This window comes from Gossypium arboreum, chromosome 10 (genome assembly GCF_025698485.1).
Source record: "Gossypium arboreum isolate Shixiya-1 chromosome 10, ASM2569848v2, whole genome shotgun sequence".
In the NCBI taxonomy this organism is placed as follows: domain Eukaryota; kingdom Viridiplantae; phylum Streptophyta; class Magnoliopsida; order Malvales; family Malvaceae; genus Gossypium; species Gossypium arboreum.
In genome coordinates, this window is record NC_069079.1 from 12050641 (window position 1) to 12075065 (window position 24425).

The 24425-nt window shown below is 31.2% G+C and overlaps 2 protein-coding genes across 2 annotated transcripts; both read left to right on the forward strand.

The window, feature by feature from the left end:
• The first annotated feature begins 16257 nt into the window (after positions 1-16257).
• On the forward strand, positions 16258-19944 carry LOC108489386 (endoglucanase 25-like). The gene is made up of 6 exons (XM_017793910.2): positions 16258-16953; positions 17135-17445; positions 17521-17982; positions 18658-18793; positions 18888-19060; positions 19182-19944. The coding sequence occupies exons 1-6, from the start codon at positions 16572-16574 to the stop codon at positions 19581-19583; spliced, it is 1866 nt and encodes a 621-aa protein (XP_017649399.1). The 5' UTR covers positions 16258-16571; the 3' UTR covers positions 19584-19944.
• Positions 19945-20086: 142 nt separating this feature from the next.
• On the forward strand, positions 20087-24140 carry LOC108488640 (MLO-like protein 13). Its single transcript, XM_053020239.1, has 14 exons — positions 20087-20675; positions 20775-20832; positions 21093-21304; positions 21834-21950; positions 22205-22253; positions 22341-22486; positions 22589-22663; positions 22740-22852; positions 22946-22995; positions 23100-23140; positions 23232-23426; positions 23498-23565; positions 23637-23697; positions 23785-24140. The coding sequence occupies exons 1-14, from the start codon at positions 20553-20555 to the stop codon at positions 24007-24009; spliced, it is 1533 nt and encodes a 510-aa protein (XP_052876199.1). The 5' UTR covers positions 20087-20552; the 3' UTR covers positions 24010-24140.
• Positions 24141-24425: the final 285 nt, after the last annotated feature.

Genomic DNA, 24425 nt, shown 5'->3' on the forward strand with positions numbered 1-24425 from the left:
TGCCTTCATCGTGATAATAGTTAGTTTCAAGAACATTTAATTATAAATTTTTAAAACCTGTCGCGAATATCACGTATCAATCCAAAATTAATTTTTCAAGTCAATCGATCCAATCTCCTTAAATTAGGAAGCAGAATAGATGTCATAATTAATGAAAGGATTAAATCCCATTAGATGACAAAATGAACAAAGAGAGGTGCATAAAACATAAATCTACAACCCCCCGACGGTTAACCAAGTGAGGTATAAAACTAGAGTTGAAATGAACTAATACACCTCAATAAAGACCAATAAATATCATATCAAAGAAAATGGCATCAAACAACATTAATTAGCAGTTCGACATATCAAATTTGAGAAATACTAATTAGCCAAAACAAGAGACAGATAGGCAGGCAGTTGGGAAACACTTTGTTGAAAACAGGCAAGGAACTATATCCATGTCAAAGAGTGATTGTATTGGAGGTAAAAAAATTAACAGCGGAGTGAATTTTTATTAAAGGAAATCCCAAAACATTTAAAGAGAGGTACAGACTCGTTAAAATCACATAGGAACAAAATAAATATTCAAAAGTAAGTTCTAAACCAGCATGATCAAATGGTTAAAAAATACATTAGGTGTCAGAATGCTAACATCTTAACTGCATTTTTATGTTGCAAATTTTGATTTCCAATTATCATGTGAAGGAACCACTTCTTAGGAAAAATATAATCAAACAATTACAAATTAGTAGAATCAAATCAATTTGCACTTCTGAATTCAGTAAATAATTATGCCAAAGAAGTTTTTAGTATTTTAAGGCTCATGAATGACATGCATTGATGCATACCTCTAAGGCCAGGGAAGCCTTGCTTCTTATTCTTGACACCATGTGATATCAGTCGACTGATATCAGTTCCTGCACCAAAACCACAACCCCACATCACAAAACCCATCACCAAAACAAAATGAAAAAGCAGAATTAAAGAAAATGTCATACCTTGCGAAGAGGAATGAGATTTCGAGAAAGAGGGGAAGATAGGAAACGAAACAGCAGCGTGTAAAATTTGCTTGAGAAGAGAAGACATGCAACGGACTAAGGAAAAAGGGAAGAAATTTGAAGAACGGAAGAAGAAGAAGACTTACCTGGATGAAGAAGGAGATGGAAAAAGTTGAAGAACGGAAGAAAAAGAAGACTTACCTGGATGAAGAGGAGATGGAAAATGCCTTACAGAAATGAAATCAGTAAGACATTTTCCCCAAATTGAAGGCCATTTTACCCGTGTCTAGTAAAACATTTTCCCTTTGGAAAATGTTTTCAAGCTTCCAAACACGGTAAAACCAGGAAAACATTTTCCGAAAAATGTTTTCCTGGCTTCCAAACGGACTCTAAGTTTGTTTAGATGTAAAAGGTTTTATAATATTTTTATTTTTTGTTTATTTTATAGAAAATAATTTGGTTAGTGAAAATGATGATTTACACTTAATGTAAAAAAATTCTTTTAAAAGGATAGATCATTTTTAGAAAAAAATTATCTATAAATAATTTTATTTTTATATAAAATTTAATTTAAATCAAGCTTAATATTATTATATTATAATAAATTTTATTTTTATTTTAAAAATATTTAAAATTATTAGAATATTAAAATTTTCAATATTATTAAAAATACATGTTTAATTATTTATATTTAATCATATAATAAATTATTAATATAATAAATATAATTTATTATTTTAATAAAATTATTCAATATTTTAATTTTATTTTAATAATAAAATTTTAAAATAATAATTTTAAATAATATTGATCACATATTATTAAAAATATTCAATATTCAATATTCAATATTTTAATAATAAATATTTATTAAATATATTAATAATAAATGTTCTGCAAAGATAAAATTAAAATATATCATAAGTCTATGTACACTTCACGATTTACAATTTAGTCTTTGTATTTTTTTAAAGAATTTAGCCCTTTTATTTTTCAAATTTGAAAATCAAGTTCAATTATTGACATCATTAAATTTTTTATCAATTTTTTGATGTCACATTTTAAAATAAAAATACTCACTTGGTAGCCATGTAATTAAAAAATGACTGTTGTAATGAATCAATTTAACATAATATTTTTAATACATGCAAAAACGATGTAAAATATAAAATTATAGATAAAAATAAATTCAATTAAACAATGAAAAAAAACCTTAAATGTATGTTTGTTTTATTAAAAACAGCTTTTATGAAATATTTTTAAGAAATCTACCAAACAACAGAAAATATTTTACACATATTTATCCAAACACGAAAAAATATTAACTTTTCTAGAAAAGTAAATCATTTTCCGTAAATCATTTTCCGAAAGTCATTTTCAATGAAACAAACGGAGCCTTGGTGAAATTTGTTAATTCATTTGTTTGTTTGGTTTACATCCATCTATTAAATAATTTATTAAAATAAAAATTACACCAATCATTTCGAAGCTTTTCATTGAAAAAATATCCAATCGATTTTTAATCCGATTCAAATAATCATGGTCGGGATGTAATTTTTAAGTTCAGATTTTGTTAGGATTAATACTTTATTCGGATCCACTTTACTACAGATAATAAAAATATCTTTTGATGGAAATTGAAGGTTGATTTAATATTATTTTTAAAAATTTTAATTTAAAATTTAGGTAATTAATATTATTGTCAAAATATACTTTTAAAAATAAAATATTCATTTTGGATATGATTTTGTAAAGTAAAAAAATATATATGTATTTAAATGATAACCAAATCAAATATCATATCATATGTATTTAATATAATAAGATCCATATATTACATTTACTGCAAGTGGTGCATCTCCATTCTTTTATCTATTTTTACATTTTTCTGTTTTAAAAGATAATTAAATAATTTATTTCTTTATACAAGTTAAATTTAATGGACAATTTTTTTTCAAATATTAGTTTACTTAACTAATCATTTATCTTAAACATAATAACATGTAAAATTTTTCAAAAATATGAAAAGATAATAAACTTAAAAGCTTTAAAAATCATTTGTGTTGCAATTTTATTTTCACATATTATATATTTTTTCAATATTCCTTTAAGAAATCTTAAGTGATTTTTATAATTTATTAATTAAAATTTTTCAACAGATGCTTGGGTTAGCCAAAAATTTAATTTAGAAAAAATATTATAAATAATTTATATATTATTTCTTTTAAAATTATATGAAAAATTATATTAGAATATAAAAATTAATCTGTAAATTAAAAATTTTATCCTTTTTATTATAAATTAAAAGATACTTTTTACTATGGAATTTGTTATGAAAAAATAACAATTATATTAAAAGTTACTTAAAATTAATATATAAAACTTATATAATTGTTAACTATTATATATTGAATAATTAAAATTGTAATGATAACTTTTAAAAAAATAATGATAATAAATTATTTATCTATATAAATGTCATGCCAACCATGATAATTTGATAAATTTAAAATTGATAAATAAATGATACATCAACAAAAATATTTTAAAAAAGTAATCTATTTAAAAAATAATATTTAAAAAATAATTTATTGCAACTCATTATTAATGTTAATATATGAAGAGTGTCAATTGAACATAGACTATCAATACATCAAATCATACAAGTTACGTATTTTGTCACTTACTTAGGATTAAAGTAAGTCACACTATAAAAATCACAAGTGAATAAGGTTCCATTTGTTTCACTGAAAATAGTTTCCGAAAAATGATTTCGAATGAGTAAATATTTATTTTGAATATTATTTGGATGAGTAAGTTGAAAATGATTTAATTTGATAAAAATCAAAGTAAGGACCAAATTGTAAAATTTGTAAAATTTCAAATTCTTAGGGTTTGAGTAGTGAGATTTGAAACATTGATGAAGCAACTAAACTATATAATTATGAAATATGAATTTGGAAAGTTGAGCATAAAATAGTAAAGTTTGAAACTATAGGGGTTAAATTGTAAATATTTCAAAACTTGAGTTTTAGGACTAATTTACATTATTTGAGAATTTACAATTTTGGGAAATAGAATATGAAAGTTTAACTGTTCAAAAATTAAGGACTTATTTCTGGAAATTTGACAATTTTAGTTGTAAGGACTAAATTATAAAATCTATAAACTTTAAAAAACAAACTGTTTTGCAAAACTGTACAAAATGAGATTTAGGATTGAATTGTAGAACAAGAAAAATTTCTTTTGAGGTATTAGATTGTAGAATAGTAAAAATTTGGATTTCAGAAACTAAATTGTAAAAATATATAAAATTAGAATATAAGAGACTGTTTTCTTCGACGGTGAAGAGAGCTTCCCCTTTATTGCTTTGAAAGCTTCCCTTTTTTGTTTCTTCGATAGTGAAAAAAGCCTTATCAATTTAGAAAATATCTTATAGAAAAGCTTTGGTAAGGATTCTCATTAAAAAAGCCTTGATTTTACCTCTTTTTTTTTAGAGAATGAATTCATTTGATAATTCATTTTTGTAGCACCCCTAACCCGAGTTTGACTCCGATTCTGGGTACAAGTCATTACCGTTCACAAATCACATACACACATACAATTTGGATCATACGAGCCCGTTAAAATTTAAAACTTTTTCAAACTTTATCTAAAACTTCTTATCATGGGCCTATTAGGCACAAAACATCTTTTGGAAACCACTTGGGACCAACTCAGGTCTTTTAACCAACACTAGGAAAATGACCTTTAAAACAGGGCAGATGCCCGTGTGGATGGGCAACATGCCCATGTGGAACTTGAACATGGTCGTGCTGATAGCCCGTGTGACACACACGGCCTAAGCATCTAGGGACACGCCCATGTCCCCCCTGCCCGTATAGATTTATTTTTCAATTCAAACCTACAGGGGTTTTCACACGGCCTGACACACGCTCATGTCTAAAAACCTTGACATTCTGTTTCTGACGTTAGCAACCAATTAGGGGCACACGGCCAAGGCACACACCCGTGGCCAGAGGCCATGTCCTCCATACGGATAAGACACACGGCCGTGTCTCTGCCCATGTGTTTACTACCATGCATACTGACTTGTAAAATTAACATGCATAGGACACACGGTCGAACAACACGCCCGTGGGACTGACCGTGTCTCACACACGAGCTAGAGACACGCCCATGTGTCTACCTGTGTGGACAATATAAGGCTATCTACCATGTAACACCCTATCCCAGAATCACACCTAATAGGACGAGACGTTACTGTAAATTAGGAATCAAATCGAACAAAGAAATTTTGAACCTTTTCTTAAATAAAAGATCATTTATTTATATAACTAATAGACACAAACAAAGATCGGTTAAAACTTATAAAAGTAAACTTCCATAAGATGCCATATTCGCATGACTTATATACAATAGTCAAAATATCATTCTATTTATAGTCTATCCTATACATGCCATAAGCTAAGTCCAAATCACATGATTACTACAATAGTAGATAGTGTGACGAAGTCGACGATCCCCGAGCTAATAGTAAGAGTCAACGATCTACAAAAATAAACAGAGAAACATAACATTCAAAGTAAGCTTTCATAAGCTTAGTAAGTCTTAAGCAATTTAAACAGTTGAACTTAAAACAAACCAAATGTTCAAATCACATAACACTTTCTCGAGTACAATACTATTTGGTGATTATGCACAAACACATATCATTTTACTCCGTTTATACTCAAACTCATATAAACATAGTATTTACAAGCTTCCGGATTAACTTTAATTCTTTCAAATTTCACTAGTGTATCATTTCTTACCCACACTTACTTTCAACATTCATAGTTAAATAGCATATTGAAAACTATCTTGTAACTTTGCATAATAACCGAATGCACACATATACAAATATACATATGAATTTACAACATCTTTTCATATGCTTCTCATTACACATTCTTAATTCCCGTCAGATCAATCTCACATATAATATATATATATCACATACCTGAATCACTTAATGTGTAATACGAGTTCAATTTATCATCTTAGCATAGGATCTCGTAGTCATATACTTTATCAATTTCACTAACACTTGGCCTGCGAGGTATAAAACCCAAACATAACACCAGCACGAAGCCTACGAGACTTTAAACTCAGATATAATACCAGCACTAGGCCTGAGGGATTTAACCCGGATATAATACCAGCACGAAGCCTGCAGGATTTAACCCGGATATATTACCAAAGACAAAGCTCATGGATTTAACCACGATATAATTCCAAAGATATAGCTCATGGGTCTTTAAGCCCAGATACAATCTCAAAGACAATTTATTTTATATACTTTTTACTATCTTTGGCCTCATCAAATATCTAATAATACCCACTTTTCACAATTGGTCATTCGACCCCATTATATACACATAAACATATGTACATTTCACACTTGCCCATTCGGTCGCATCACATACACAAGCACATATATAAGATAATGCTTTTATCATCACTTGCTAATACATCATATACTTTGCTTTCATTTAAATAACCACTCAGCCATATTACATTTCTAAGTAACCATTCAGCCTCACTATACAAATAAGATGGCACACATTTTCATAAAGGCCCTTCAGATAACTTGCACACATTTAATATTAGCCATTTCGGCCTCACCACATATACATATCTTGTACATCAATTTCATCATATCAAAATCACTTATATATCATTTCCTAACGTCACAATTCAAAATTCACATATAGTTTTAATCAATATCTTATAAGCAACTCAAACAGTTTTATCAATGTTTACAACATAATCACAAATTCACTACAAGTTGTCTTCCTGAGCAACAGTCATTAAATTATTTGTAACTGGAGCTACGAAACTCCAAATCAAGTGCTGTAAATTTTCCCTAAAAATAGACTCATATATCTTTCATCCATAAAATTTTCAGAATTTTTGGTTTGGCCAATCAATACCAGATTTTTCTTAAAGTTTCCCCTGTTTCACTGTTTGACTAATCTGACCACTCTTCACTTCGAATCAAATTTCTTATTATAAAGAATTCAAAATATGTTCTCGTTGATTTCATTTGAAACTAGAGTCATTAAGCTTTAATTACATAATTTTTTTAGCCTCTAACTCAACTCCAACAATTTATGGTGATTTTCTAAAATCACGCTATTGTTGCTGTCCCAAGCAGATCTATTACAATTTACTCTTAAATTTCCAAAAGTTCAAACACTTAAGAACTCATTAAGATCTCAATTTCCCTTCTTCAATTTCCTAATCACATTAGTAGTTTCACTTACTTGTTAACATTAATCCACAATTCATCTCAGAATTCATTCGGTAATTTCATCACATAATTTATTAAAATACCATTTCCTTATATTGATTTCAAATACATTCAAGAATTTGAAGCATAATTTCATAGCCAAATGTAATCACTATTCGGCATTTACAAGAACTTCATAGTAATTTATTCGAGTCTTAACTCATGATACTTTCAGTTATTCCATCTTATATTATGTATTCAAAATACCATTCACACATATTAGTTCATAAGACATTTGGCTATCACACAAAGTCCTCACTAAATTCATACTCAATCTATTTACCATTACTTAACCGAAACACAGAGATCATATATCATTCTCTAAAACTCTTTTAGCATATACCTCATTTCCATGCACAATTCAATCGAGTAAGTTAGCCATTTTCGGCTCATATTATGAACATTACTAATCATTCGAAAGTATATATATTTATATATCACATATACTAAAACTTTATTCTATATTCATTTAATATATTTATATATCACATATACTAAAACTTTATTCTATATTCATTTAATCTTTACACACATAAATTCAACTTAATCGTTTAAGAGCTTACCTCAAAAGTTATCGTACGGCTATATCGACTACACGACTACCTTCGTTTTTTTTTTCCTCGATCCGAGTTTGTCCCCATAAGCTCTTGATGCTCAATCAACAATTTTTAACTTCAAATTTGCAAACAGCAATGTCATCACTTTACATAACAGAAATTAAATTTCATTACTTAAACTATCCACGACAATCACCTTCCGAGCACCTTAATTTTCTTTAAGCTAAACCACCTCATAGTATACATATACACATTTGGCTAATCATAAAACAAATCAGCACTCATAACCGAATCATTAACTAAAATCACATTCTGTAATATGCTTAAATAATTTCAATATTTATTAACATCTAAAACTAATTTGCTTGGGGTGCCATGAATTATTCAAATCAGCCGAATATCATTGAATTTCTAAAATCATGCTTATAACCACTTGGCCGAATTTCACATATCAAAGCCACTTATATATATTATTCAAAGTATGTAACAACACTTAAAAATCCAAAACCATAAAACTCAATTCATATAACACCAAACTCAATGCTAAATCACCCTAGGCACATTCGGCACTAGCACAAGCACACACACATTTAACTTTTCTAAAATTCAACTTTTAACTAGCTCCCTATGCTTCCATGATAAAAACCAAATGCTCATATTACCACCAACATGTATATTTAATCATCTCAAGCCTCTCTTAATCAATTTTATTCATAATAGCATGAACTCAACAATCCATTACTCATACAAAACAACATAACCGATAATCTCTTCATGAACTAATCACTCACATATAACATACTTTTCAAAAACAAGCTCATAAACATATGAATTTTGGTATCAAATTGTCTATTGAACATTCGTTTACTATCTTCTATCCTCAACTCAAATTTCCTCACTCATTTTCACTAAGGCCGAATCTAAAATGCCTCATAAAAATTAAATTTATCAAGTGGGTTTCGCTAGAAAAAAAAAGAGAAACACAAATTCATCAACAATTTACAAAACCACATCAAATTACCTTCAAATTTGCCTCCAATTGACCGAATGGTCCCCAAAACCATCATTCACTCTTCTTCTTTTTATGAAATTCGGCTAGGTGGAGAAACAAAGATGAGTTCTTGTTTTCTTCCCCCATTCTTATTTTATTTTTATCAATAACTATATAATAATAAATATATCAACAAACTACTTAAAAAAATATAAATTCATTATTATACATATAAAATATGCTTATTTTGCTCACCAAAACCATCATGGCCGGCCACTAACATTAAAAGTGGCAATTTGACATGCAAACCCACTTATTTGCATCATTCAATAATTAATCACTTAAAATAAGCCACACATATGTTCAAAGCTTCTCACATAAGTCCTTTTTATTTAGAAACACATTCAAATTGACAAAAATCAAAGCATTCAAATTTCACACATGCATGATCACATATTTTAGACATAAAATATTATATTCAAATTTTTTTTTCTGCGACTCGGTTTAGCGGTCCCGAAACCACTTCCCAACTAGGGTCAGAATAGGGCTGTCACATACCAAGTCTTTTGCCACCCTAAAACACAATATAACAACATTCACATACTAAAGATTAACATAACCTGATTTCTCAATCCAGCAACCACATTTAAGGTTTCTACACATTTCACATATACTTAAGCAATCAACAAATTACTCATTCATGAAAGGTCTTCTTGTATTAATATAATAACTTTCAATATTAGCCATTTTTCCATGGCCTTATACAAAATGAGTAAAATACTAAAACAAGCTAAGATATTTGGCCCCAAAACAATGTGATACTAACACAAAATCAAAAGTTCATATGCATGCCATAATTAAAGTAAAAGAACTAACTATACCAAATGCTTCAGATGATAGTGTGATTTATGCCTTCGACGTCCGATGATCCTCGAGCTAATTAGGCGGCACTATAAGAAAATGGAAAGGAAATAGGGTAAATATAAAACTTAGTAAGTTGCATGAAAATAAATAACAACTACTTATCATAAAGCAATATGCTCATAACCTTTCATAACTTATTCATGAATACCATAAATAGACGTAAGTACAACTTACTTATCACTATCCAACACAATTCACATATCATCTATTGAGTTCACATCTCATACATTTCAAATAGGTACCTGTACCACTCACAACATGGTTATACCTTTCTCGTTTAACTTAAACTGTAACTCTTACTGTTGAACCATTTGGAATGCTATCGGATATTCACTAAGCCTCAAACATAGGGTATAATGTCGATGCCATGTCCTAGACATAGTCTTACGCTGACTATCGAAATTGAGGCCGACGCCATGTCCCAGACATAGTCTTACACTAGCTCTCACATATCCGTGCCGATGTCATGTCCCAGACATGGTCTTACATTGATACATCTCGTAGCCGATGCATGTCCCAGACATGTCTTACACTGCTTACATCTCGAGGCCGATGCATGTCCCAGATATGTCTTACACTAGCTTTCGTCTCAATGCCGACGCCATGTCCCAGACATGGTCTTACACTGGCTCTCATAATGTGGTCGATGCATGTCCTAGACATGTCTTACACTAGCACACAAATAACCCAAATGTCCTGGCATGAATAACCGATTTGTTCCTAAGGTTCACCCGGGAGTTTTATTATCTCAATTATCATCATACATAATCACTTCCACAAACAAGCAATTTATGTTATATCAATTCAAACACATATAATAACAATGTAGTTGTATTATTTACATACAACTTACCTCGATATACAAAATGTAAACGACTAGTTCGGCTTAGTCCACTTGCTTTGCTTTTCCCTAGTCTAGGCCCGGATTTTGTAATTCTTGATCTAAAATGATAGAAATTCATTCGTTTCATCAGTATATTAATCTAGGCACTCAAAAATTCATGATTGGGCAAAATGATCATTTTGCCTCTAGACTTTCACAAAATGACCATTTTACCCCTAGGTTCAAAATTTGATTTTTATCACATTTTCTCATTAATAAAGCCTAGCCGAATAATTTTCATACTAGGAGTAGCCCGCAATTCCCATTATTTCACACATTTATCAACTATTTTACAATTTATGCAAAATGGTCCCTAGCTAGGGGTCCATGAAAACTACTTCACAAAAGTTGTTTATTTCACAACCATAACTCATATTATTCCATAAAATTTCATAAATCAACATGTCTACTATCATGACAAAACCCTATAATTTTAACCATTTTGAAAATAGTACCATTGTTAGAAAGCTCATGCTACAAGGATCTCAAAAGTACAAAAATATTCAATAAAAGCCCTCAAAGTCACTTACTTGCAAAGGCTTTAAGTTGCTGAAAATTTTCAAGCTTCTATGGCCATTTTCTTGGAGGAAAATCGGTGGAGAAGAAGGAGCAAAACAAAAAGATGATAGCCTTTTTCTTAGGTTTTATTTTAATCAATTTAGGCCACCTAACTTTGACTTTCTCATCCCTTTTGTCCTTATGGCCGGCCACCACTATTTTAAGGTCTATTTTCCCTTTAAAGACCCTCAATTTTGGTTCTCTAGCTATTTGACACTCTTAGCTATCAAAATAGGACTTTTGCACTTTATGCGATTTAATCTTTTTTCACAATTAAGCATGCAATTGCTAAAATTAATCCACCAAAATTTTCATGCACTCATATAATTATGCCATAACACATAAATAATTCCAAAATAATTTCTCCGACTCTGGATTTGTGGTCTCAAAACTACTATTTCGACTAGGCCCAGAATCGGGCTATTACAATTTCCATTAAACAAACACATAAGACAATGAAAATATATTATGGAAAATATTTTGCATGCAAACAAACAAACCATAAATTCATAAAAAATCTAGGATCTATTTTACTTGGGTTTTATTCGATGAATTGTCAGTGCAGTCAGTCACATCAATATATTTATCTTCTGGGAGTTATCCACTTTAATACCCAAGATAATGCATCTCCCAATCCGATCATGTAATGCCTTTTGATATTAGTTAAACATTAAATAACCAGTGAGTTAATATTTGCTTTCATTTTTCCTTATGTGCAAAAGCTGTTGAGACAACATACAAAAGATTATAATGGTGATGGATTTTTATTAAACTAATGTGTTCGAAAAATTATAATTATATAAATATAATCACTACATTGAGGGTATTAGATTCCAATAGGATTGTCACTAAGCATTGAATAAGTTTATTTGAATAACTTTAAAAAAGCTTTCGTCTTCTATGTAGTGCAATAAGGATGAGAATGGACATTGGTGCTTGATGATGAAGCCGACTGACCCGCATAATTAACTTGAACGAGCTTGTGAGCTGGTTTGTTGATGATGATTTTTTGTGTCCATTGCAACTTTGAGCTTTAACTTTTCAAGAGAATAAATGAAAGACAAAAATTGTCCCACCAAGTGTGCCAAAAATTTGTACATAAAAATTTTAAGCTAAAAGTTTACTTTAAAATTTGATTCCAAATTTTATTAATAACTTCAAAAAGAAATTTAAAATCTTTGGAAATTTCTTAAATACGAAGAAACTCATTTGATTCTTCTCTTTGATGAAGTTTCGATTTAAAGGTCATCTAGAATTGATATCGACAGGATGTATTTTGCTTCAAAGGTCATTGAGACTTGAACTTGAAGGCTAAATGTTTGCTTGAGAATTTAATATGATTCAGATTCAAGAATCGTCGAGACTTGATCTTGAAACAGGTTTAGAGATAGTTTGGATCCAAAGGCCGTCTAAACTTGATATTAAATAGTTGAGTTTGCTTCAAGTGTCATGGTGACTTGCTCTTGAAATGAGTTTTGACCTCAATTCTAAAGTTAAATTAGATCAAAAGGTGGCTTTCTTCAAGAACGTCTTTTGTCTTCCTCTCATTGATTGCATTAAATTGGAAGACGACTTTTCTTCAAAACAAATATAGTGTTTGTTAGAATCTCTTCAAGTTCTTCGACTCTTCGAGATTTATGTATAGAGATATTCTGGGTTTCTTGAACTTGTGTGTGTTTAAATGACGAGATGACCCTTTTTATAGTGCCAAAAACTCGAATAAAAGAGAATTTTTGTATAATCTGGCTACTTCATTTGATTGTTCTACAAGAATTTAAACTCTTTTATTTATATTTATCTCTTATTAGCTTAATTAATTAGAGAGAAAACAATCATTCAAGATTATCACTTAATTATTTTATTTTTAATCCATAACAATATAAAAATTTATTTATATATTAATTAGAAAAAATAAGTATGAAATAAGTATGATGTCATCATTTTTAATCACAATAATTTTAACTTAGACCCACAATAATATTAACTTGACATGTGTTGCTTCGTAATTGATTAGAAAAATTTATTGGCCTACACTTTGTTTTTGAAGTGTTTGATTGGTTTTCAAGTTTTTCAGGAAGACTTGGTTTCTTCATGTTCCAATCATCCATGTGTGTAATTGAAATTCAATTAGGACTTTGATAGAGAGGTTACTTGATCATAAGTTATTAAGGATTCCATAACACAGATTTATTTTAATTTTCGGGACATTCAACATATTTTTAACCATTTTGTGGATGACTTGCGATAGGAATGCTAATCTAAATTAAATTTTAGAAGTCCTAAACAAGGACTCTTTCATTTCCAAAGGTTTTGGATTCTTATAATAGAAATGATGGTTTTTAGGATAAAATATTTGGGGTGACAAAAATGGTAAAAAAAATGCGTAAAGAGTCCATGTTGAATAAGGACTTCAGTGGGGTGGGCAACCTCCTAAGTGATTCTTCACAAAACATCCATTAACATTTTCTTAGTGAAATTTATTTTAGAGTTTTTAGGAGTTTAGTCATTCTTTTTATTTATTAAGTAAAATTCAATTAATAAGCGCTGAATGTAATGGTAATATATAATACATTTTAATAAGTGAATGTAAATTCTAATTTTAGAGGAACTTAAAGGTAGAACGAATATAAATTTCCACTATAAATAATAAAATTTAAATTCAATAAATTTCAACAATAGTGCATTCTCTTCAAGTTCGAAAATAAAAACTAAACTCAACTAAAATATTGAAATTTTAATTTTAGTAGTATCCATCCTCTCATTAGAAAACTGTATTAATTAATGTATTTCAAATTACAATTTACAAAAAAAGAGTTATTTAGGGTTTATAAATTTAAAATAAAATAAAATAAAATAAAACTCTAATATAGATTTAAGCATTATATTTTATTTTTATGCTTTTTAATTTTAAACTTAAGTTATCATCAAACGATATTTATTAAATTCATTGAATTAAATTATATTATTTTCAAAATTTAATACGCTAAACATATTATATATGTGTAACATTATAGTTTGTTATTTTCACATATTACTTACTAAAAATTCATTTAATGGCTTAGAGAGCAGCGACTATAATTTGCATAAGATTGAAATTTCAAAATTCAAAAAGTATAGGAATTTATAATGATCCAATTAAAGAATATAAACTAAATCTATAATTATACACATAGTACAAGATTGATAATTGAATTTAAATAAACAAATTTTAACAACTACTCTTAGGGTTAAGACTAAAAATTAAAAATTCGAAAAATATAAGGATTAAATTGATCAAATTAAAGTACAATGATAAAATCCACAACTTTTATACAGTGCAAGGACTAAAAACAAAATTTAACCCAAAAAATAAATTATTCAATCCCAGAGCCAGCCTGGGCAGCAGAAAGAATGCATGGAGGACCGGAACAATAAAGCAGCATAGGCGAGGACCAGACCGGGCACGTGGCAAACAAAATACAAAATGATTACAGAGCAACAAATAGATGTCTTATAATGTCGGTCAAGGTTCGGTTGATTAAAAAATAGGTTGAGCCCTTTGTATTAATAATGGAGAGAAAGAATGTATGTTCGCCGCGTGGCACGGACCCGGATATTCCTTTTAGATTAGACAAAGATTTTATTATCAACATTTTATTATTAAATAATTAACTTCATTAGAATATATAAATTTTTTATATATTTTATACATAAATTTAGATTAATTGAACTCATATTTGATAAATCATTGAAAATTAATAATTTTCAATTTTTATATAATTGATAATTTAAAATTAAAATCATTCCATAGATTTCTTTTATAAAAAGTGCAGAAAATAATAAATAGATAAAATTACTTATCAAAATATTTTCAATTAATTTCAATTTAATTTTATTTATTTTAATATTATATTATTTTATAAAAAATTACTTTTAATTTTTTTGTTAGGTGAATTTTTAAAAATAAAATGTATAATTTAAAATCTATATTTATCAAATAATTTAATTATATTTAATAATTAATTTTAAGTACTATATCAAACAAATTTTATAATTTAAATTCAATATTTTTAATTTTATAGCATTTAATTCTTTAATTATACTGGCAAGGAAGAGTATTGGATTGGTTTGGTGAATTTTAATTTTGAATTTATCCTTTTAACTTCAAAATTTTAAATTAAATCTATACAGCTAACAAACCGAAACCTCAGTTAGTTATATTGTTTGATAATTTACTTTTATTAAATAAAAATAAATTATTTGTATCATCAAATAAAAAATTGTATTTGCATTTATATACAATAGATTAAGGGAGTATTTACAATCTATTTTTAAATATTTATTTTACTATACCTCATTAATTTCATTGACAATGTACTAAATAATTTTCCTAATAAATTATGTTAAATTATGATATTAGTGGAAATAATTGTGCAATATATTTATTAAATTTGACATGAAAATTAAAATTTGCTATGTATATGTTTTGAGTTGAAAAGTATGAAGTTTTTTCTTTTAAAATAAAAATATCCTCAAATCAATATTTACTATTTTGTTAAAATAATGATATTTTTATAATTTAACAATTAAATTGAGACATAATATCAATTCAGTCAAAATCTTTATATACAATATAAATATTTTATTGAATGTTGATTGAGTTTTAATTCAATTATTTAACTATATTTTATTCTATTATTTAAAGGTAAAATTTGAGCTTACATATTACCATGTAATGTCGTTAGACTTAAATTTGTAAATCTAAAAGTCACGAGTATTAAATTTTAAAAATTTGAAAAATACTGATATATTTTATTTTTGTACATCGATTTTTTCCTAAAATATAAAATTTTTGTAAGTTAGAAAATAAAATGGGGTGAAAGAAAAAGAAGACCTACCGTTAGCTGGAGGAAGATTTGGGTTGTGGAAAAAGGCAAGTCAAGATTACAGCTACACAGTCCTTGTCCCTCTGTCAGTTTCATCAACCAAACCCAAACCCAAACCCAAACCCAAACCCAAACCTAAATCCAAGATTTTATGCATTTTTAGAACTAAGATTTTGCTTGGATGTCAAAATAAAATATTTGCAGTTTAGAGTAATAGTAAAGCAAAAGGAGCAAAGATTAGGGTGTGAGGGCCAAGCAACCAAAATATTCCAGCTCAATATTAACTCTAGCACCCACTCCAACTCCCAAAAAAAGTATCAATAAAGACAAGAACAGAAAACAACAGCCACTGCTCACTTACCCCATTTTCTTATCACACCACTTTCTTCCTCTTCCTCTCATCTCATCTGTCGGTGCTGCCATTGCGGTTTATACTCTATAATTTTTCTTTACTTTTGTCTATTCCTCTTTTAATCAAGATGAGCATGTACGGGAGAGATCCCTGGGGAGGGCCGCTGGAGATAAACGCGGCTGATTCCGCCACTGATGATGACAGGAGTAGGAATCTGCAAGACCTGGACAGGGCTGCGCTCTCTCGCCCTTTGGACGAGACGCAGCAGAGCTGGCTGCTTGGCCCCAGCGAGCAGAAGAAGAAGAAGAAGTACGTTGATCTCGGGTGCATCATTGTCAGCCGCAAGATCTTTGTCTGGACGGTTGGGACCTTGGTCGTCTCAGCCGTCCTTGCCGGATTAATCACCTTAATCGTCAAGACCGTTCCACGTCATCACCACGGCAAGGCTCCCCCTGATAACTACACTCTCGCACTTCACAAAGCCCTCATGTTCTTCAATGCTCAGCGTTGTACGTTTCTCTTCCTTCAGTTTTAGCTTCAGTTATCAGATCTAAGTTGGGTATTGGTCAGATCAGATTAAACCCATGTTTTTAGGGTATATAATAATATAATAATAGCTTTTGTTGCGACAATGTCAGTCTTTCCTGACCCATAATAATGGTAATAATCTAATTTATAAATGCACTGCAGCCGGGAAGTTACCCAAGCATAATAACGTGTCCTGGAGAGGAAACTCGTGCCTCCGAGATGGCAAGTCCGATCCCGGCACTACAATGAAGGATCTGGTCGGCGGTTACTACGACGCTGGAGATGCTATCAAGTTCAACTTCCCTGCATCTTTTGCCATGACCATGTTGAGCTGGAGCGTCATTGAGTACAGTGCTAAATACGAGGCTGCCGGTGAACTCAATCATGTTAAGGAGATTATCAAATGGGGTACTGATTATCTGCTCAAGACCTTCAACAATTCAGCTGATACCATAGATAAGATTGCAGCGCAGGTATAATTATACAGATACTATTCCTTATTTCATTGTTCTTTGTCCATTTATCGATGCTAAGTTATAAATTTATAGGTTGGAGTAGGAGATACATCCGGAGGCAGTACCACACCCAATGATCATTATTGCTGGATGCGCCCTGAGGACATTGATTACCCGCGCCCTGTCTATGAATGTCACAGCTGCTCCGATCTTGCTGCTGAAATGGCTGCTGCTTTGGCTGCTGCTTCCATTGTTTTCAAAGACAACAAGGCGTACTCTCAAAAGCTTGTCCATGGTGCACGGACAGTCTTTCAGTTTGCCAGGGATCAAAGAGGCAGATATAGTGCTGGTGGTTCTGACCCTGCCCTCTTTTATAACTCCTCCAGTTACTGGGATGAGTTTGTTTGGGGTGGAGCTTGGTTATACTACGCCACTGGGAATTCTTCCTACCTTCAGTTGGCTACTCATCCTAAACTTGCCAAGCATGCTGGTGCATTCTGGGGAGGCCCAGATTATGGCGTTCTGAGCTGGGACAACAAGCTTGCTGGTGCTCAGGTAACTTTATGGTGTTGTCTTCTACTCTTGTTCCTTTTGTTACTGTCTGCACTATTTGGTTATTTGATGCAAGGCTTTTCTCGTAAAATTTTTCTCAGAACTTGTATATTAGGTTTGGTTTGTGTTGTTTGCAGCTATATGATATTCAAATGCAATTTAGATGAATTTTCTTGATACAATCAATTAGCTATCTTTCTATCATTTGGAAATTTTCTTCCAGTTTTTTGCCCAATATTCATAGGGGTAAAATTTTATCGTAGATCTTGTTTCTTTTTCATTGTTTGTCTTCGATATCAAGTAGTCTTAACAATATTTGAAGCACCATGGCCACTCAGCACTAAGCTCATATTTTGTCATTAATCATTTGTTTCCTTGATCTTTTTACTCTTCTTTGTATATCATTGCACTACAAAATCATTGATCATACATTTTCTGTATCTGATCTTGTTAGCTTCAAGGCTGTTAAAGTTACTACTTATGCTTCCTAGGCAGATTAATTTTTAATTAGTGTGCTTAATTGTGTACGTCACTGTTTGCTGTAACAGGTTATACATTTACTACTTGTCCCAATCTGCCTGTACAGGGTTTATCAAGTTTTGTCATTGTTTAGCGATAGAACTTTTTGGAGATAGCTTTTATGTCCATCACTAATATAACCAATGTTTTGTGTTTTAGGTGCTTCTGAGCCGGTTGAGATTGTTTTTAAGTCCTGGGTATCCATATGAGGAAATATTGAGAACGTTTCACAATCAAACCAGCATAGTTATGTGCTCATTCCTTCCAGTTTTTACTAGCTTTAATAGAACTAAAGGTAAACATATCTCCTGCTTTTGTTAACCATGTCATACTCAATTTTGTTTGCTATGTGCCTTTCTTTGACCTTGGTAACTTTGGACATTTAACAGGCGGTTTGATTCAGTTAAACCATGGTAGGCCTCAGCCTCTGCAGTATGTTGTCAATGCAGCCTTCTTAGCCGCATTATACAGTGATTATCTTGATGCTGCTGATACACCTGGATGGTATTGTGGTCCCAATTTCTATTCAACTGATGTCTTGCGTGAATTTGCCAAAACCCAGGTATGTTTTTGTCTGTTCTTTTTCAAAAGATAGTCCAGGAGAAATGTTTCAGACCACTTGATCTTGAATCATACCTAGGCTGCTAGCTAATAATTTTGTTTCTTCGGCTTTTACTTTGCAGATGGATTACATCCTTGGCAAAAATCCTCGGAAAATGAGCTATGTTGTGGGTTTTGGTAACCATTACCCAAAACATGTTCACCATAGAGGTGCATCTATCCCTAAGAATAAGATCAGATATAACTGTAAGGGGGGATGGAAATGGAGGGATTCAAAAAAGCCAAACCCGAATACGCTGGCGGGAGCCATGGTTGCTGGACCTGACAAGCATGATGGATTTCACGATGTTCGCACCAACTACAACTACACTGAACCAACTCTTGCAGGCAATGCTGGTTTGGTTGCTGCACTTGTGGCATTGTCTGGTGACAAGTCAACTGGAATTGACAAGAATACCATATTTTCTGCAGTTCCACCAATGTTTCCCACACCGCCACCACCTCCAGCACCTTGGAAGCCATAAATATGCTTTTAGATCCTTTAAATATTTCCTTTTTGTGTGACTTAGTCTCATGATTTTGTAAGTGTTTTTTGGCACCTTGATGACCTTGAAAGTGAAAGTAGTGCAAAGGGCAAGGAAGGAGATGTGCAATGGAAAAAAGCTGCAGTAAACTGATGGTGGTTTGGCTATTAGATTGGAGAATAGGACTAGCATTCAGGATCTGATAATTTGAATATGAAGTCCATTTGGATTTCACGGTATACATGGTGTATATGTATGATATCAATACTGTATTCTTTGAAACACGAGTTTAAACACTTAAATTGATTTAACAATAAATTTGTGTCTAATATCTAATGGTTGCCTTTTCAGAGCACAGAAATCTCGCCTTAGCAGTTCACTGTTTATGTTCTTTTCTCCTTTTTAAGTATTTCTCACAAACCAGACCGGGAGTGTGCTTGAATCAGAATGTATGTGGTTTTGTGTATTTATTCCTCTTTTCTTTGTATCTCAAGGTTATGTTTTTTATTTCTAAATGGCAAGTTAAGCGTATAATGATGACTTGTGTACCCCGCTCTCAATGATTTCAAAGTAATACAAAATTTTGAAGTGGTAAAATTGGTGCATGGAAACAGCCAAGCCATCCACGGGGCCGGAAAATTGGAGAGTAAAGGATTGGGTGGGTTAGTAGCAGAATCTAGGGTAGCTGTGTTGCAAAGAAAAAGAAAAAATGTGGGTTCAGCACAAGTTATTCCTATCAACTGTGACTGAGATTTGCACTTTTCTTGTCACTTGGTTGATTCTTTGGCAATTTATTATTATTTTTTTTTGCCGTTTTAACTGTCCTCAGTTAAATTCTTTTCCCTCGCGTTTGTATATGCTTATTCTTTAGGCATCTTATCGTCTTCCTCTTTTAAGGCATTTTATATATTGGTGACAGCAACCATACGACAGTATTGCATTTGTTGGCACATTGTATGAAATTAAGATATGTCAGCAGAAGCAGAGTCCAATTCTCTCGAGTTTACACCAACCTGGGTGGTAGCTGCTGTCTGTTTCATCATTGTTCTCATATCTATTATCGCTGAACGAGGTCTTCATCGCCTCGGGAAGGTTTCTGAAACAATTTTGCTCCTCTATGTTTAACTAGTATAATATCACATTGTATGAAATTAAGAAAATCTTTCCATTGTTTTGTGTTTGGCAATCCAGTATTTGAAGCATAAGAAACAAGATGCACTATTTGAAGCATTACAAAAATTGAAAGAAGGTTTGCTTTCTTACTTTTTCTCTCTTCTCATATTAGCTTGCTAGAAATTCTTTAAGTTAATTGTTGGGCAGCTCATGTCATTGTCATAAAACAGTGCATATTTAAATATGCAACATTAATGAGGTAAAAGGAATATGGGAAGGATTTCATTACAACTAATCTCCCAAGCTAGTAAACACTGTGTATATAACTTCACCATGCCTTGAATTTGTAAGTTTATGGTTTTTCCTAACCAATTCCTTACTGATGTTTGTTGACAGAGCTGATGCTATTAGGATTCATTTCCCTTCTATTAACTGTCTTTCAAGGTCTAGTAAGTGAAATTTGCATCCCGGCTTACTTAGCAACTACTCTGCTTCCATGCGAGAGGCATAGTGAAGAGAAAACTCATGAAGAATATACTTCTCAAGCTATAAACAATAGACGGCGCTTGATCTCCACAGATAACAGCTCAGACCATTGTTCGCGTGAGGTATATTATCATGGTCTCCCAAAATTGTTAAGTTTCCAATACTGTGCTCGTGCTTGCTAAAGCATATGGTGTGGAGTCACTTAACTTATGGGGTACTATCTGACTAATATGACTTGAAGTAGAATAAGGCACCTCGTAAATGCTTAATCTCTTCCTCCATGCTATGATTTTGCATTGCATATATTACACCACACACACATGACACAGATACATGAATTGCTAGGTCTATATAACAACACAATATATTCTCAAAATATCTCAAGTGTGTATATTCGAGATTCTATATATGTACCAAACCATATTCAAAAAGTTACCTCATGTAGAATGAATATAACAACTCACTGCAAATCTTTGTCCTTGTGAGCTTCATTTCCTTACTTTGAATGGAAAAATACATTATTAATGAACTGCAGACAACACTAAACATTTCCAGAATAGATTGATCTGATTTTGGCTCCAAATCGTGCTCAAATCTGATTTCCTTTTCTTTCCTTTTTTTTTTTTTTTTTTTTTTGTAATATTATCTCAGGGGAAGGTCCCCTTATTGTCACTGGAAGCATTACATCATCTGCACATTTTCATCTTTGTATTGGCAGTTGTTCACGTGATATTCTGCGTCATTACGATGGTTCTTGGAGGAGCAAGGGTGATGTTTTGTTACTTCTTACAAATTAGATTATTTATTTCAAAGTATGTTTTGTCTTTATATAACTACAAGTTTGGTTTATAATATGTTTTACATATGCAAGTATACATAATCAAGGTAAACAAAACTATTAGCAGGGACAACTTAGGTGATATATAAGATTGTTTTGTTGGGCAAGTACTCGAAGTCCTTTTTTTTCTTTTTTTCAACCCTACAGAATAAGGAAGTTCGTAAATTTTCTTCATCTTATGCAGATACGACAATGGAAGCAGTGGGAAGAATCGATTTTGAAACATAGAAATGGTGACAAGAATAAAAAAATTCCAAACTAAGCTATCTTTGATTTCCATTTGGTAGGATTGTTGTTAACCATGTTATCTGGTCCAGCAGAGGATACCGATCATCATCATACATTTTTTGCACGACATGCACAAGGATATTGGAGAAGGGCAGCTGTTGTGAGCTGGATTGTAAGTCTTGTAGTTATTTATACTATTCTGGTGAATGTAAATGAGTTAAATTTTGCTGTCTTCAAGGTAGCCAACCTGTATATAACTTATATATATATAACTGTAAACATTAAGCATTATTTTGACATGATCACTATATGACATCAATTACATATGTTGTTTTGGCAGATGTCATTCTTCAAACAGTTTTATGATTCTGTTACCAAGTCAGACTACTTAGCACTTCGAGAAGGGTTTATCAGAGTTAAGTCCCTAAACCATCATGATCATCAATAATACTATTAGGAACAATTAGTTTTGTCTATGGCTTTATGAAAAGGGTGTTACCGATTACCTCTTCACCCCACAGACTCAAGGTCATAGAAACTTTGATTTTCACGGGTACATGATTCGGACACTTGAAGTGGACTTCAAAAAGATTGTTGGCATAAGGTGATCAATTCTTTTTTCTTTAAAATCAGGTTTATTTTAAGTTTAAGATACATAACCCCTATTAATATTTCATCCTGTGTCACATATATATAGCTGGTACCTGTGGCTATTTGTGGTGGTGTTTTTGCTATTGAACGTGGAAGGTAATTTTCCTTTAATCTAAATGGCATAGCAGTGCTTTTGGTTACACAGTGTTCGATGTATGAGATTCTATATAGTCCTAACATATTTGTATATTTCCAAGCAGGGTGGCATACGTATTTTTGGTTATCGTTTCTCCCTGTCATTGTAAGTAGATTAATTAGCCATATTCAGTGGTTTAGAAATATTATTGAGAGTCAGATGACATTAATTGTTTGAGTTGAATGGAGGTGTACAGCTTTTACTTCTCGTGGGAACCAAGTTAGAGCACATTATCACTCGCTTAGCGCAAGAGGTGGATGTGAGTGAAGCAACACAAGTTAAACCTTCCGACACACATTTTTGGTTCGAAAAGCCTGGAATCGTTCTTCACTTGATTCATTTTATTCTCTTTCAAAATGCATTTGAGCTTGCATTTTTCTTCTGGATATTGGTATGTCTAGCAATGTCGGCTTTTTAAACTCTTTGGCTATGTATATTACTGATCTAGTTTGTTTCATACAGTGTACATATGGATTCCATTCATGCATCATGGAAAGAATGAGCTATATCATCCCTAGACTTATAATGGGGTAAAAAAATTCGACATTTGATGATTTCAAAGTCCATTTACTTGTTTTACAGAATTTTTTGGTTTTTGCAGTGTAATGGTTCAAGTTCTATGCAGTTACAGCACCTTGCCTTTGTATGCTTTGGTAACACTGGTAGGTATTTCTACCCAAATATGTTTATCCATGAGTGAAGTGGCCTTAGCTTGTGTGTTTTGATGGTTGCATGATACACAATCAAAGATGGGTAGTCAATTGAAGGAAGGACTGTTTAAGGAGTTTGTGCGATCGTCATTGGACAAGTGGTTCACCGATCGAAAAGGTGAAGCAAGCAAGCATGAGTCCACAAGTACCACACAGATGGATAGAATGGTGAAAGAATCTTATCAAAGCATGCCAACCGGACTGAGTATCGCGGGAGAAACTACACTATCGATAACAGTGCAGTATAGTGGACCAAACCCATGAACCGTCAACTTCTTGTGTTACTCTCACCAACTAGTGAAATTATTAATCATTAAGCTTTATGTTTCAAGTTTCTACGAATCTTTATACCTTGACCTACCTCAAATTAAGCTAGGTTTACTTAAAATATTAAAGGGAACAGTGGCTGGGAATATCATGTGAATAATAAAAAAAATTACTTAATTTTACTTAAAAGTTTCTAATGAATTAAGTAATTTCTAAATCAACTGGAAAAATACTTAATTTTTTTAATGTTATTAAAACCTTAAGTTCATAAAATTGATAAATATAAATGATATAATATAATTTAAATTTGAAATTTGAAATTTCAACAAAAATGATATAATATAATTTGAAATTTTAAAAAATTGATATTTATACATAATATAAGTTCAAAAATCAAAATTGATAAATTTAAA

Bases quoted from the DNA above. Each gene is read 5' to 3' on its own strand.
- LOC108489386 (XM_017793910.2), top strand. From the start codon at position 16,572: ATGAGCATGTACGGGAGAGATCCCTGGGGAGGGCCGCTGGAGATAAAC. The intron at 17,983-18,657 runs GTAACTTTATGG...TTTGTGTTTTAG, and splicing joins ACAAGCTTGCTGGTGCTCAG to GTGCTTCTGAGCCGGTTGAG. The intron at 19,061-19,181 runs GTATGTTTTTGT...TTTACTTTGCAG, and splicing joins GTGAATTTGCCAAAACCCAG to ATGGATTACATCCTTGGCAA.
- LOC108488640 (XM_053020239.1), top strand. From the start codon at position 20,553: ATGTCAGCAGAAGCAGAGTCCAATTCTCTCGAGTTTACACCAACCTGG. The intron at 22,487-22,588 runs GTAGCCAACCTG...TTGTTTTGGCAG, and splicing joins TAAATTTTGCTGTCTTCAAG to ATGTCATTCTTCAAACAGTT. The intron at 22,664-22,739 runs GTTAAGTCCCTA...CTTTATGAAAAG, and splicing joins TTCGAGAAGGGTTTATCAGA to GGTGTTACCGATTACCTCTT.